The 16,420-nt window shown below is 34.7% G+C and overlaps 1 protein-coding gene across 2 annotated transcripts in view; it reads right to left on the bottom strand.

Annotated features, from left to right (window-relative positions):
• LOC136028056 (xanthine dehydrogenase/oxidase-like) overlaps positions 1-16,420 on the bottom strand; it is a 103,875-nt gene that overhangs the window by 50,729 nt on the left and 36,726 nt on the right. For both annotated transcript variants that reach the window (XM_065705649.1, XM_065705651.1), the window contains one exon: positions 1,278-1,374. In XM_065705649.1, coding sequence (XP_065561721.1) covers positions 1,278-1,374 — 97 coding nt within the window. The remainder of the gene's footprint in view (positions 1-1,277; positions 1,375-16,420) is intronic.

Genomic DNA, 16,420 nt, shown 5'->3' with positions numbered 1-16,420 from the left:
CAAATTCCTTTGTTTTTTCATGCTCAGTCACTTTGTCATTAAATCTTTCCTAAGAATAATCCAAAAACAAAGTTTCAATAATGAAGGTGATCACAGAGGCCAAAATAAACTTAAAAACATTCAGTGGAAAAAACTTGCTAATTTATATTCTAATAAACAGTGAAAAATTCGTAAATATGATAACCAGCCGAAAAACAGAGGCTGTTAAAATAGTAGCCCTCAATTAGCATTGAGGGATCAATTAGTAACATCTGCCTAAACATTCCTTTAAAGCTTCATCTTAATATCCTTAGCTCGCAAAGTCGCAATAGTTATAGCAGCATTAGTAGTAGTATAAGTATAGCACCTTTGGTTTCTTCAACATCCAAAAGTTTTTTATATACAACTCGTGCTATGAGCAACCATTGGACAACAACACATATATTACAAGAATAATTAAATTCTTTTACTTTTATAACAACATAATTTATATAACATTATATATAAAATATTCTATAACAACATAATTAAATTCTTTTACTTTTATAACAATATATATATTACAAGAATAAGTAAATTGTTTTACTTTTATAACAACATAATTTATATAACATTATATATAAAATATTCTGTAACAACATAATTAAATTCTTTTACTTTTATAACAATATATATATTACAAGAATAATTAAATTGTTTTACTTTTAATTCATTGATTCTAATTTATTTTAATGAAGATTTGTTTTAAATTTGACCTAAATAATAATTTAAAAATGTTCAAATTAATGTTCTAGAATGTTTATTTTAGATTTAATTTATAAGTTAATTGTAATTCCGTGTTAAAAAAATGTAAGTTAGGAGTGATTCGGTTCAATAGCAACCGAAATTCCAAAAAGCGGAATTTTGATGTACATAAAAGCATCAAAAGTTTTGGCTTATAATGTTCCAAATATAAACGATTCCTCAAGTTTAGTGCTACCCATCAAAACCAAAAATAACAGAAAAAATGTATACTATTCCTTGTTCTAGTCAACTATTGAAACATACTGCTTCCTGTCAGAGATTGTCGCCAAAAACCAACAAAATTAAGCAAAAGATCCAAGACAAGAAAAACCTAATAGAGCATACAAAAAAAAATCACGAAACAATAAAATTAATAAAGAACATCTTTGAGCAGGCACTTACTTACAATCATTTTTAATACTTGTTACTTTTTTTTACAACATACCCTGTAATTTTCCCCGGACAATTCCTACATATATATCTGGGTTTGAGAAGAAAAGAAATATAGTACACACCTTTCGACCTCATCACTCCGGCAGTATTATTTGGATTGTCGTACAATGTGATGCGAAAGTCAATTGGAATGTCCAGAGCAGTCGGGGGTTTGTACTCCTAAACATAAAATATGAATTAAAAGGACCAAAGCAAACAACTAATGAAGCGTCACATATTTTACAGTCATGAGTCGTGATTTTACAGATGTGACTGGGTCATATCTTGAAAGGCCCAGAGCCATACGAAAAATGCGAGAGAAGTTGCCACCTCTCCCCCCCCCCTTGTGTAAATCTAACAATTCCATTTATTCTGGCCACACAGCACACTTCCACCACGGCTGACTTTTTCATACCAAATGTAGTAGGAACATTTTCGCCACACTGTACCCTCTCGTTCAACGTATTACAAATTTTAAATGCAGGGTATGTCCCACATGGTGTGCACTATTTTTGGGAGTGGTCAATCGTTTGAAAATGTTCTAGTGCTAAGTTCTGGACATACTCAAAGGGATCCATACACACACACTTGTTTCTATGTTCTAGTGTTGTTGGTGGCAGTCCTGGCCTCTGTTGCACTTGGGGCAAAATTTTAATTACCCCCCCCCCGAAAAAAGAAAGAAATCAGGCCAAATTTTAACAAAATTTTCATTTATTAATTAAACTCCTATTTATTTTGAATGCGAAATATCACAAAGAACCTTAAAATTAATTAAATTCGACCAACTTATAATACTCTTATTTTCAAAGAATTGTGACGAAGATATGAGAAAAATAAAAATTTCGGAAAATTTTCATATACTTACTGCCCTCTGAAGTGGCGGATTCAGGGAGACCTTGCCTCCCAAACCTGTTTCTGGCGCCCACACTCCTTTTTCTGTTTTTCAATTTCTTTTTTGAATTGTCAATTTGGTCAATTATTGGTGCCCTTGTCACATTGGCCCTTCAAGATTTTGCTTATTGGCACTTTTGTCAATTTGGCCCCAATCCCAAAATTTTGCTCTAGATCTGTCATTGGCCATCTACGCCCTCTACTTTATTTTAATAAAATAAAATTCCAAGTTGTAAATGATTATAACCGTTAGATTGTTTATTTGAAACTTTGCTTCCTTAAAATTTCTGCACCTGAGTGGTCCTATAACCAACTCTGCGTGTTGTATGCTTTGTCTATAGCCTATTTCCTGTTAATCGACCTTGAAATCCTTTAATAATTTGTTCAAAAATAGAATCAAGATTTTAATTTGTAATCCTACTAAATTTAACTTTCAGCAGGTCTATATTCATCACCGGCTGGACTAGAATCCTCATCTAGTTAAAGCGACTCAAAAAAAGTGAAAGTATGATGCAATAAGAAACTACAAGTTGACGTTAGTCATTAATTGTTTCACTGAGTAGCAACTGCCATCGCTATTATTTTCTTTAAATTTCTTTTTTGCAGCTTTTGCTTGTCCATATTGTCAACCTAAATAGCCAATGCATGTTATATATATTTAGCGTTAGTCCAGGCATTGAATAGAAGAGTCAAGCTAAAAACTTTGTAGAAATTATTGAACAAAAAGTTAAGAATACAAATATCAAAAATAATAACTGCAAAAGAAAATTCAGAAAACACAATTTTTAATGAATTTGGATACAATATATATATATATATATATATATATATATATATATATATATATATATATATATATATATATATATATATATATATATATATATATATATATATATATATATATAATATATATATATATATATATATATAATTTTTTTATTTGCAACAATTAAATAAACAAATATGACAAACCAGTGCACATGCCTGGGGGCATACGTTAGCGCTGACAATGTTACAATGTTACATACACTACGAAAATAAAAACTGACAATGTTACATACATTAGCACTGACAAAATAAAAATAAATCAAGCCAAAGTAAATACAAGCCGACCAGCATCAGCATAAATATACTAAAAAAAAAATAATAATTTCCCGTAACATATTAAACACAAATCACCTAATCATTTGTTGTTTAATAAAATATTTGAAAACCCATCATAGCTTACATATAAATCCGTCATACCTTTAATCGGACCCAATAATTTTGACAAATTTCAACTTTGCGATTATATTTTGCAACTTTTTAATAAATAGTAAGTTCATTATTTCTGAAAAAATTATTCTCATCACTGCGTCGTTAATTCTTTTTAATAATTTTAAAAACTCTCGCTTATTGCTACATTCTCGTACTGATACTGGAATTGAGTTCCAAATTTTTGACCCAGTTTGACGGATGCTGAAACCCACTCTTGACGTAGGACGAAATTCACATGAAAAATCTGAACGATGAGTGGTTGGATAGTTATGAAATTGGGAATTAGTTGAAAAAATACCAGCGAAATTTGAAGGTAAACTATTGTTTAAACAATCATGACAAATATTAGAAATAGAAATTGTATGAAGTTAATCCAAAGAGGAAATTCCTGAATTCCCATATAACTGTCTAACTGAAGATCCATGCTCAACATTAAAAAGAATTCTCAATGTTTTATTCTGGAGTGTTTGGAGAGATTTAAATACAGATGGAAAAGTAGAAGCCGAAGCATAAATACAATAAAGAAAATATGGGTGGACAAAAGAATAATAAATTGCTTTTAGAACATTTTTAGGAAAAAATAACGAAGACGTCATAGAATACCAACATTTCGGGAAATTTTTAACGATAGTGTCTTCACATGTTTATATAATGACAAATTTTCATCCAAAATAACACCAAGGTATTTAAACTGACCAACCCTCTTTAATTCAAGACCATTCAACAAAAGAGAAAATCCATCTGAAATGAATTCGTGAAAACAACATATATTGGCATTTTTTCTCATTAAGAGCTAGTAAATTCCTTGAGTACCAAAAAGATACACCTTGTAACGTGCATTCAAGGGTATGGAAAAGAACAGCTAAGTCCCGGTGAGAGGAAAAAAAATACTACATCACCAGCAAAAATAATTATTTTACGAAGAGGCAAAACATCCGGTAAATCATTTATAAAACGAAAAAATAAAACAGGCCCAAGGACAGAGCCCTGAGGTATACCATAATTAGTCTGGAAAGTACCTGAACGAAATTCACGGGATTTATCAATACATTCTAGTCGTCTCCCAGAAACGGGGGAAACCAGAAAGGTAAGATGGAAAAAAATTAACAGTTTGTGATGGAAATCCATAAGACTTAAGTTTCATAAGAAGCAAAGAATGATCTACAGTGTCAAACGCTTTAGCGACATCAAGGAAAATTGCCAAAGCATGTTGATCACCATCTAATGAGTCATTTATATTCAATAAAAGTTCATGAATTGCCAATTCAGTTGACTTTCCCTTTATAAATCAATATCGAGAAGTGTGTAATATCTTATTATCGAATAAATATTTTTGTAGTTGACTATTTGCAATTTTTTCCAAAATTTTACTATAAACTGAAAGCAAAGAAATACCTCTATAATCTGAATAATCAGTTGAATTACCGGCTTTAAGTAATGCTATAACATTTGCTTTTTATAAAAGCTCAGGAAAAATCCCATGTGTAAGTGACAGATTAAAAATAAACTTTGTTTAAGCTTCATAATAATTTTTTTTTATCTCCTGAGGCGGAATCTCAGAAAAAGTAAAAATCATTTCCGCATGTTGTCCATTACCTGGAATAATAGGGGAAATCAGCTGTGCACTCATATAGTCTAGAACCAATATTACTAAAATAATCTCCCAAATCATTTAAAATATCTCTAGGTTGTGTAATTTGTTCCCCATTTATTTCCAGGCAATGTTCACTAGTACTCTTACGACTATGAGAACGTATTCCTTTATTTGTCATTTGCCATGTCTTTCTCATATCAGATTTATATTCCAGGAATTTATCATTATAGAATTTTCTCTTCCCATGTCTTATAATTGAATTTAGCTTATTCCTATAAACTCTACATTCTTTAAAAGATGCGGGTGTCTGCAATTTCAAATAATTCTTAAGCTTTTTATTTTTATGTTTTAGTGATGCCAAAATACCTTCTAAAATCCATGGGTCAAATCTCTGCGCAAATTTTCCATGCAAAACACGTGTCGAAGAATTCCTACCCCGCAGTCGAATCATTTGATCACTAAAATTCGAAAATGCAGCATTTGCATCATCTGAATTATAAACCGATCTTCAATCATGATCCTCAATTAACTGCTGAAGGACTTTACAATCAATCCATTCATTTCGTTTCTTCGAATTATTCTTTATTGAATCACGATGTTGTTTAAAAAAAACAAGTTTTTTAAATCAAAGAAAGGAGCGACATCAAAACTTAAAACGAACAGAAATTACTCCGTATATGAAAGGGGCTTTTCCTTCTCAACGCCCCGCTCCTTGCGCTAAAGTTTGATTCTTTCTCGCAACTCTACTTTTTAAAACAATAAAATACTTTAGCGTAAAGAGCGGGGCGTTGAGAAGGAAAAGCCCCTTTCATATGCGGAGTAATTTCTGTTCGTTTTAAGTTTTAATGTCACTCCTTACTTTCATATAAAAAACTTGTTTTTTTTTATTTAATTTCTGAACGTTTTTGAATCAATACATGTTTTGATTTTGGCTCTCCGCAGAGGAATACTTAAAACGAAATTTGTATATTTATTTTTTTTTTTGCTAAATGGCTTTCTCATAATTTTGATCGAATGATTTTGAGAAAAAAAGAGCGGGGGAAGAAGCCTAGTTGCCCTCCGATTTTCGGTTAATTAAAAAGGCAACTAGAACTTTTAATTTTTTACGAATCTTTTTATAAGTAAAAGATATACGTAGCTTATAAATTAGCTTACGTAAAGAACTTTTGTATTCTCATGTTTTTATATATGAGGGGGTTCGCCCCCTCGTCAGTACCTCGCTCTTTACACTAAAGCTTAAATTTTGTCCCAATTCATTAAGAATGACCCCTGAATCACAAAAGCCGCAGAATAAATAGTTGAAATTACTAAAAATACTTTAGCATAAAGAGCGGGGTATTAGGAGGAGGTGAGCCCCTCATATGGGTAATAATTTTTGTTCGTTTTAAGTTTTAATGCTGCTGCTTACTTCCAGCAGAAAAAAAACTTTTTCATATTTATTTTTTCATTGTTTTTTTTTAAATAATGCTAGTAAATCCTGCGCCCCCTTCATGGAAATTTTCTTCCCCCATGACAAATTCCTCGATGAAAAGTTCCCCCTGCATACCCCCCTCTTCTCAACCCCTGTCTCCAACCAAAAATTCCTCCTGAAAACGCCTGTACACTTCCCAATAACCATTACTATGTGTAAGCACTGGTCAAAGTTTTGAACTTTTAACCCCTCCCACGGGGACTGTGGGGGAGTAAGTCGTCCCCAAAGACATAGTTATAAGGTTTTTTGACTACGTTGAATCAAATTGCTATCTCAGAATTTTGATCCGTTGACGTTGGGAAAATAATTAGCGTGGGAGGGGGCCTAGGTGCCCTCCAATTTTTTGGTCACTTAAAAAGGGCACTAGAACTTTTCATTGTTAGAACGAGCCCTCTTGCAACATTCTAGGACAGCTGGGTCGATACGATCACCCATGGGAAAAAAAAAACTAAAAACAAAAAAACAAACAAACAAATAAACACGCATCCGTGATCTGCCTTCTGGCAAAAAATATAAATTCCGCATTTTTGTAGATGGGAGCTTGAGACTTCTACAGAAAGGGTTCTCTGATACGCTGAATCTGATGGTGTGAGATTCTAGATCTCATTCAACGAGAATCGTTAAGATTCTATGACTTTTAGGGGGTGTTCCCCCCTATTTTCTAAAATAATGTAAATTTTCTCAGGCTCGTAACTCTCGATGGGTAAGACTAAACTTGATGAAACTTATATATTTAAAATCAGCATTAAAATGCGATTCTTTTGATGTAGCTATTGGTACCGAAATTCCATTTTTTAGAGTTTTGGATAATATTGAGCCGGGTCGCTCCTTACTACAGTTCGTTACCACGAACTGTTTGATTTTTTAAATCAAGAAGAACACTCACCGGAAAATGATCTGACATATCAGACAAATTACAAACGATTTTGTTGCATGGACTAAATCAGAAGAATGAAATATGTTATCCAATAGTGTAGCTGTATTAGCTGTGACTCCAGTTGGGAGAGATAAACTTGGAAGACAACTAGAACACATTATTATTGCCAACATCGATATTCAACGAATCAAAATTGAAGTCACCAGAAATTACGATCGGTTTCCTAGACGCTTCTAGGTTCTTCAACTAGGTTCTAAAACTTCAAAAAAATCTTTAGGATTGCCAGACGGAGGTCTATAAACAGGCCTAAAAATTAAAATAGACTCACATAACCCTTCCTCAAAAACAGAAAAATCACTGAGAAATCAAAAAGACCAATCATCACGAATATGTAATATTGGCCATCCCCTCCTATTCTGACACCTTGTACGTGAAATACACTTCATCCCAGGCTGATCTAACATTGTAAGAGGTGTATTAGTAGACAAAAAAGTTTCACAAACCCCGACAACGTCCTTAGGACTAGATGTAAGCAAGAACTTGAGTTCGCTGAATGCACTTTGCAACCCTTGCGCATTAATTATATATATATACATATATATATATATATATATATATATATATATATATATATATATATATATATATATATATATATATATATACTACCACTACTACTACTACTACTACTACTACTAATAACTCACTGCAGCACCAAGCCACCTGAGGCCGACACAGCTACGCAAGCTCCACCTCCAACCTAATCTATTCAAGGCCTCCCTCTTTACACCCTCCCAGGAAGTTCCCATTTCCCTTAAATTTTTGTTTATGACATCCTCCCAACCCAGACAAGGACGACATGCTTTCCGTGTAGCCCCAGACGGTTCGCCAAAAAGGACGAACTTCGGCAATCTCTCATCCTTCATCCACAGAACATGGCCTAGCCATCTCAACCTTTCTTTCATTACAGCCCTAGAAAGCAGGATTGAACCACATTTTTCGCACAACCTACTGTTTGAAATACGGTCAGTCAGCTGGGTACCCAGAACAATCCGTAGGCAATTTCTCTGGAAAAAATCTATAAAATTTTCATCTGCCTTTCGGATCGCCCATGCTTCAGAGCCATATTTGACCACTGTCTTCACTGTAGCTTCCAATATTCTAATCCTGGTTTGCAGACTTATCTTTCTATTCTTCCAAACTTTTTTTAACTATTCTATTCTAGCACCCTGAACTCGCAAAACCTCTAAAAATTCATTCATTTTGCTCAAACTTTCATCTAATATGCTTAAATCATCTGTATAATCTAAGTCCAGGAGATTTTTTCCTCCCCATTTGATTCCATGGTCTCCAATTGCCTTTCCTGTGCTCCTTGAGGCGAAGTCAATCAAAATGATCCATATAAAGGGGGATAGAACACAACCCTGCTTAACTCCAGATTTAATACAAAACCAGTTGCTAACGTTATTTCCTACCTTAACCGCAGCGGTATTATTCTCGTACACAGCACAATCACTTTAATGTATGTTTCTGGTATACCACATAAGGATAAGACCTTTGCTAACGCTCTTCTATCAACAGAATGACAACGAAGGGACTTCTCAATTATTAACCTAATAGTAAAAACTTGGTTAACACATCCTCTACCTTTTCTAAAACCGCACTGTTCTATCCTTAAAACTTTGTCTACAGCATCTCTCAGTCTAAAAAGTATCATATTACTCAGTAATCTGCTACCTAAAGAGACCAGACTAATAACTCGATAATTACGACACTCACTCTTGTCATCTTTCTCATACAGTGGTTTAATTAAGGTTTTCCTAAAATCATTAGGTACTTCCCCTTTTTCAAAAATCATATTCATAATCTTCAGTAGCTTATTCCTAACCTCAGAGCCACCATATTTAAGAAACTCATTTATCACACTATCAGCACCTGGAGCCTTATTCTTTATCCTTTATACTTAGTCTTTATACTTAATCCTTTTAGTACTGTCGCTAATTCTTCCTCACTAAACAAATCTTCCTTCACATCCAAGGCATCAAAAACTTTTTCATTTTCATCTGTATCTTTTCCTGCAACTGTGTCTCGGTTTAGCACATTCTCAAAATGTTCCACCCATCTTTTTTTAACTTTTTCCTTATATATATATATATATATATATATATATATATATATATATATATATATATATATATATATATATATATATATATATATATATATACAGATATATATATAGATATATATATATAGTACGCCACCAATGGATTATAGTGAGTTATGACGGTTTCTTTGAGCTTATTTTCAATTAGGAAGCTCTGCCCCAAAGCCAATTCTTAAATTCAGAAGAAGTTGGAAGACGGTGAGCGCTAGGTCAAGATTATATGGTGCACGTTTAAAAACAAAAACGATAAATGCACACAAACAAGGGGTAACAGCTAGAAGGGTGCAGAAGATTAGTTGTCCGAACCCCCAACATTTTGAAAAATATCTTTAGTTTTCCATATGATTTTTGTTTCTATTTTCGTAAAACAAATCCCCCCACCAGATTAGGAAAAATACATTTTTCTTTCCCATCCGACACTTTCGTTTATTGGCACCCCTGTACACAAAACTTCAAAAGAACATCCAAAAACAACGAGCTTTTGCAGCTGTATTTTGGACATAAAAAGGTGGACTGCTTGCGGAGTTTATGCAGCCAGGGACAGCTTCTTATCACGAAAATTTTGCTGCTTACAGCGAGCTATCCAAACAGGCTACAGGCCAATTTGACTTCTGGTGTTTTGATCCGTGGCAGTGCCAGTCCTCACAGTGGTCGTGTAAATCGCTCCTTGATCAATTAAATTAGAAAAAAAAATCGGATTTTTTCAGCTAAAAGTGAGGAGCAATATTAAAACTTAAAACAAAAGAAAATATTCAGGATATGAAGGTATCCGCTATAGTTGGACGTTTTGTCACAATACTTCACAAAAAACTGCTGAAACCCGTTGACCGTTGAATTTGAATGATAAGTACTTTTCAATAGCTTTAAGATTTTAGAGTAAAATATATTGTTGAAGAAGAGGCAGCCCGCCTGATACACGAAATAATTTCTGCTCATTTGAAGTTTTACTATTGCTCTTTACTGTCAGCTAACAAACCGGTTTTTTTTACATAATTTCTGACCATTTTTCCAATCATTCCAGGAAAAGCCTCTCCCCCATTTGTAAAATCTTACCAAAAAAATCCTTCTGGAAACTTACATCCTCATGGAAATTTCTGCCCGTGGAAACTCATCACGCAAAAAATCCCTCACCCAAAAAATAAAAAAATTCGACATATTTCCTGATAATAAATATTATGTAAGAACGGGGAAACTATATATCTTACAAGCCTTTCTTTAGGGTCTATGGGGGGTCAAGTCATCTCCATAGGGATAGTAATTGGACCTTTCAACTATGCTGAATCAAACGGCTTTCTCAAAATTGGAATTAAATGTCTCTCGGAAAAAACGGGCGTGGGACGGGGGTTAGTTGCCCTCCAATATTTTTCTCAATTAAAAAAGGCACCAGAGATTTTGACTTTCGTTCAATGAGCTCTCTTCCCTTCATCTAGTTCATCTCACGATCATCCCTGTGGAAGAAAAAACAAACACTTTTCCGTGATCTTTCTTCAGGAAAAAAAATACAGAATTTCACATTTTTGTAGATAGGAGCTTGAAACCTCTACAATGGCGTTTTCTGATATACTGAACCTGATAGTGTGATTTTCAATAAGATCCCTTGACTTTTTCCGAGTGTTTACCCCTTTTTTTCTAAAACTGGGTAAATTTTCTTAAGCTAGTAGCTTTTAATGGGTAACATTAAACATAATGAATTTATTATATCTGGAATCAGCGTAAAAAGCCTCTTTTGACGTATCAGATGTTACAGAAATCTCAAATTTTAGAATTTCGGTCACTATTGTGCCAAGTTGCTTTTTACTTTGAGTTCGTTACCACGAACTGTTTGGTTAAACGAGACATTCTTGAACACCCAGTATATAGTCTTGACTTAATGCGGAATGACTGCCATCTACATTCTGATTAGAAATAGCGCCTTGGAGCCAGCGCTCCCCAGCTTACTAGGAGCTCGGAAAAACCGTCATAACTTACTTTAGCGTTTTGACGATGATATTTAATTAAGCGTATTACCATTAGCAGTAAGATCATTTTTGGTTTCATCTGTCTCTCTGTATAGCCATTCGGAGGTCAATAAGATTCTTTACGTGTTTTTAAATTCAAAATTGTCGAAACAATTCAACCAACAAATTTTCAATTGTGGATCGTTTTGTTAACAGCTGTTCGTCACAAATGTGTAGCTTCCAGGATTGCCGACTTGTTGGTCCATGAATGTATCCCCTTAGCATCCAAAAATGTGCCATTTTTAGCTTAAATGTGTCCGTCTTGAAATCTCAAAAACTATAGGTTAATTTTTTACCACACGTTTTATTGACAAAATGACGCTTCGTTAACCTCTTTCAAAGTGGTGAGTTAACATCAATATAATGAAAACGAAAAAAAATTAATATGAAACATTCATACAAAGTGACATAGTGTGAAAGCACGAAACTCGTACAAACATGCAAATCTCTTACTTTGGAGAAAATTCTTTACTTACGACATCTCTGACAAAACCAGGTTGCTAAAAAAAAAACCATACCGAGAAAAAGCACCACGGTACTTTGTTGAAAAGTGTCGTATTTATTTTTTTTCCAAAATATGTATCTAGTAGGGAAGTGTTTCATTTTATTTCATAAATTTGTAAAATGTATCTTTTTTTGCCCTATTATGTCCCAAATTTTGAAAAATGTATCGCTTTTCGAAAATAGCGACGAAGACCACACTGCCTTTCCATAACAAACAAATACAACGTAGAAACAATAGGGAAAGTTTTTTCAAGACAATGGAAATTATTTATGTAGATATTTCGGCCCTATGTCCAAGGGCCGTCTTCAGCACAATACAATACTATATATATATATAAAAGAACTTACGTCAAATTGTGAGAATTAAAACTGAATATAAAAACACTTATTAAAACAATTTTTTTTAAAAATATAGCCCTAGCATCCTTACTTCAGCGAAGTTCAACCAGGACTCTATGGTGATAAAATATTGGTCCTGGTTGAACTTCGCTGAAGTAAGGATGCTAGGGCTATATTTTTAAAAAAAATTGTTTTAATAAGTGTTTTTATATTCAGTTTTAATTCTCACAATTTGACGTAAGTTCTTTTATATATATATATAGTATTGTATTGTGCTGAAGACGGCCCTTGGACATAGGGCCGAAATATCTACATAAATAATTTCCATTGTCTTGAAAAAACTTTCCCTATTGTTTCTACGTTGTATTTGTTTGTATTGCTTTTTTGCTCTTTTATATCAATGTGTCCTGGCACATGGGCATGTGCCCTTTTGATACGAAATGGGTCCAGCTGGCAACCCTGTCAGCTGCTCGCTGCCATCAATTTATTCACCAACATTACCCCGGCCTAAGCAAAGTGACAAGATAAGGCTTATAATTCACGGTTGCTAAGCGATAACTCCAAAGGAAGTTAAAATTATGGTTAATAGTGAAAAAGTAAGTAAATAAAAAAATATTGGCGAGTGTCATAAGAAAAGGATATAGAAAGACAAATGCTTTCCATTGTATAAAGCTAAAAGAAAAACTACATAACAAAGCTTAAACTTTATAAAATAGACAATGTGACACTCTTGGGAATAAAAGTCGCTAGAACTAAGTCCTTTGAGGGATAAAAAATTATTTATGTTAAGCTTAAAAATTATAAAATAGGAAATAGGAAAATTGGGGACCAAAAGATGATAGAACTAAGCCTTCTTTGGATAGGAGATCATTTACATTAACAATTATAATAAATAATAATTTATTTATAACCCACAAAGTACATTAAACTGTGGAGTAAACACACAAAAAAAGAAAAAACAAGACAAAAAACATAATAACATAAATAACATAGCAGCATAACGACATACAACATAAATAAATTACCTCCAATCAAAAAATGGCCAAAGAGGGTCAAAAACACCGACCATTTGCCGAGTTTTAAAACATATATCTTTAGATAAATGTTTCAGTCGCGAGGGCGCATCAACGATGTCAAATTTAGAGACGACTGTATGATTCCGATACCACCGAGGCAGACGCAGCAAATACTTGCAATACTTAAAATATCCTGAGCGTATTTTCTTTGTATCCTTCTTGCGAAGGAGGAAAGCAAAACCAGAAAGATAAAAAAACAGCAGGAGCACAAAAACTAGAATAAAGACGGCATAGTCCATTTCGGTTATACCGACCACGATTTGGTGAAATTTTCGCGTATCCAACCCGCATACTTTTCAGCACGCTGGACGTAATAGCGGAGCAAGTAGACGAAAGTGACGTGGAAAAAGAGAGACCCAACCATTTAATACTTGCTGAACATGGTATAGTTGAAGAACCCAAGCAAAGAGGTGATGCTGGTGGAGGACTCCCAAAACACAAAAACTCACATTTGGAGGCATTAACTGAAAGGCCTACTGTGGATAGTGCGGCTGAAAGCCGGTAGAAGTTGGTAATTAGACTATTTTTTGTCCGGCTAAGAAGCAGAACATCATCAGCATATGCAACGTGACTAATACCTAAATTATCATTGTAAAAAATTGACGGTTGAAGACGTTGGAGACACGAAGCTAAAACACATTTAAAAATGCTTGGGGATAACACGGCACCTTGCCTAACGCCTTTTTTAACAGGAATATACTCCCCTACCGTACCATTCCACTTCACCCTAACTGAAGAATTAGCATACCAATACTTAAGCACGGAAACAATAGAAAGGTTAACACCCGAGGCTGCTAGAGAAAACAAAGCATTTGGATGAATTACATTATCAAAAGCACTAGATATGTCAACAGTCAAACAATACAGGGTACTTTTTTGAGCAACAGCTTGTTTCATTAGCCGACCCACAATATGGTGAGCTTGAAAACAGCCCATACCTTTTCTAAAACCAAGCTGGAAGGGTGTAAAATTGCACTTGGAGTTAATGGCCGTCAGCAATACATATTCAAATAGCTTACTAACAAAACAAGACACAGTGATAGGACGATAATTAGAGCAAGCACTGGGGTCCTTACCCCTCTTGACTATGGGAGATATACAACCGGACAAAAAACTATCTGGCACAACGGACTGTGCCAAACACATCTGAAACAATAATTGCAAATGCTTCAGCAGTTCAGGACAATCATAAGCAAAAAACTTGAAGCAAAGACCATCACTATCGAGAGACTCAGACTTATTCACTTGCATAAGAGCTCGGAGTATAACACCAGATTCCACCGACAACACTTGAGATTGGTTGATACGAATTGGGAGGATTGAGTTTACAAGCTTTGTAAAATGATTTTGGAGATTAATATTAAACGAAAGCAAAATATTTTTATAATGAGAAACGAAGTCACATAGCCGAAGAGACGAATTAATTGGAGGTGAACACTTAACACTGTTTATAACACGATCCCAGGATTTCTTGTCACAAGGACCATCCCAGGCATTCAGTCTCGCTCTACGCAGGGAATATTTGTACTCTCGTTTGGTTTTCTGTTTTATTTGATGTACTGAACCAGAAGAAGGACGATCACAGGCTATCCACATACGGAGCCAGAACTTAGCTTTTTGTTTAGCTATCTTCACTTTAGGATCAACTTTCCAAAAGGGATTGCGAGTACCCGTTCGCACGCACTCGGAGAGTACAGCTGTTTTAGCGGCAGACTTTAGACAGAACACTATTTGCTGATAATACGAGTTGATATCTATCCGCGTTGAATTTGTAGATACAGATGTTTGCAATAAGTGAAAAGGCACTTTAATAGATGATAATAACTGGGACAATGTCAATACATAAAGTGGAACATTGGTATTTTCCCAATTTAGCTTTGAGAACCACTTGGGAGAGTTACGTTGCACAGAGGTCGCCATGGAGCAAGATAGTTGGCACGTGATTGGTAAATGATCGTCGTCGATTTTAGAGCCTTCCACATGAACTATTGATGAAAGTAGAGTTGAATCTGACACAATTACATGATCAAGGTTGGAAGTAAGACCACCACGATTGTGAATATAAGTAAATAGAAGATCTTTATCAGCAAGATGGAATCCTCCAGGTAGTGAATCGAGAAAGATTTCAGATCGGTCGGAATTAGATAATAAGTCAGTGTTCATGTCACCGGCGAGAACCCATTTGGTATTTTGTTTTGAAAGGTCGCTAAGTAGTGTTCGTAGGCGATTACATGCTTGTGAAAAACTAGACAATGACTGCACAGTCTTTTTATTACAGGGGAAATAAATGTTTATAAATGCGGTATCACCACATTTTATCGCTAAGATGTTAGCGTCGCTTTGCAATAATATCGGCTGAGTCTTGTGTCTGAAATAGATGGCCAGACCTCCTGATGGTCTTCCACGGGTTTTTTGGGCGGCTCTCAAGAAGGTATAATGGGTCCGAGAACGCTTTAGGCTATCAACATTCACTTTAGAGAGAAGGTGCTCCTGTAGAAACACAATATCATTTTCAAGTAGCTCACTTATCAGTAGATCCTTGTCTTTTGTACCATTAATATTAAGGGAAACAAAGCTAAACGGAGTTTGAGCATTCATTTATTAGCATTGTTGAGAGCCGATCGGAGAACTTTGCATTTCAGGCTAAAACTTACATGTTCCATAGTACAATTTGCACATTTTGGTGAGGCTTGGCAAGGGTTTTCCTTGGAATTCACATGAGGGCAAGAACATCTGGAACACTTGGGATGTGCTGGTGAGCTGGGACAAGCTCCAATCAGGTGATCAGTACTTTGACAGCGAAAGCATCGACGCGGAATGGATTGAAAGGGCTTAGCGCGAAAAATTTCATATCCAATACGGATTCCCGACTCCAGAACCGCATTCAGAGCGGTTTTGTCGACGAACTCGAGGCGAAAAGTACGAGAGTCGCCGATTTGACTAGCACTAATAAGTCCTTCCACTGAGGCCTCCAAATCAGCTCTTGAATAATTATGGGGTATATCCCGGACCACAGCTAAAGGCTTTTTATCAATCACTCTGGCTCCAAC

Source organism: Artemia franciscana, chromosome 6, assembly GCF_032884065.1.
Source record: "Artemia franciscana chromosome 6, ASM3288406v1, whole genome shotgun sequence".
NCBI classification, from domain to species: domain Eukaryota; kingdom Metazoa; phylum Arthropoda; class Branchiopoda; order Anostraca; family Artemiidae; genus Artemia; species Artemia franciscana.
This window is presented reverse-complemented; position numbering and strand designations above follow the sequence as displayed.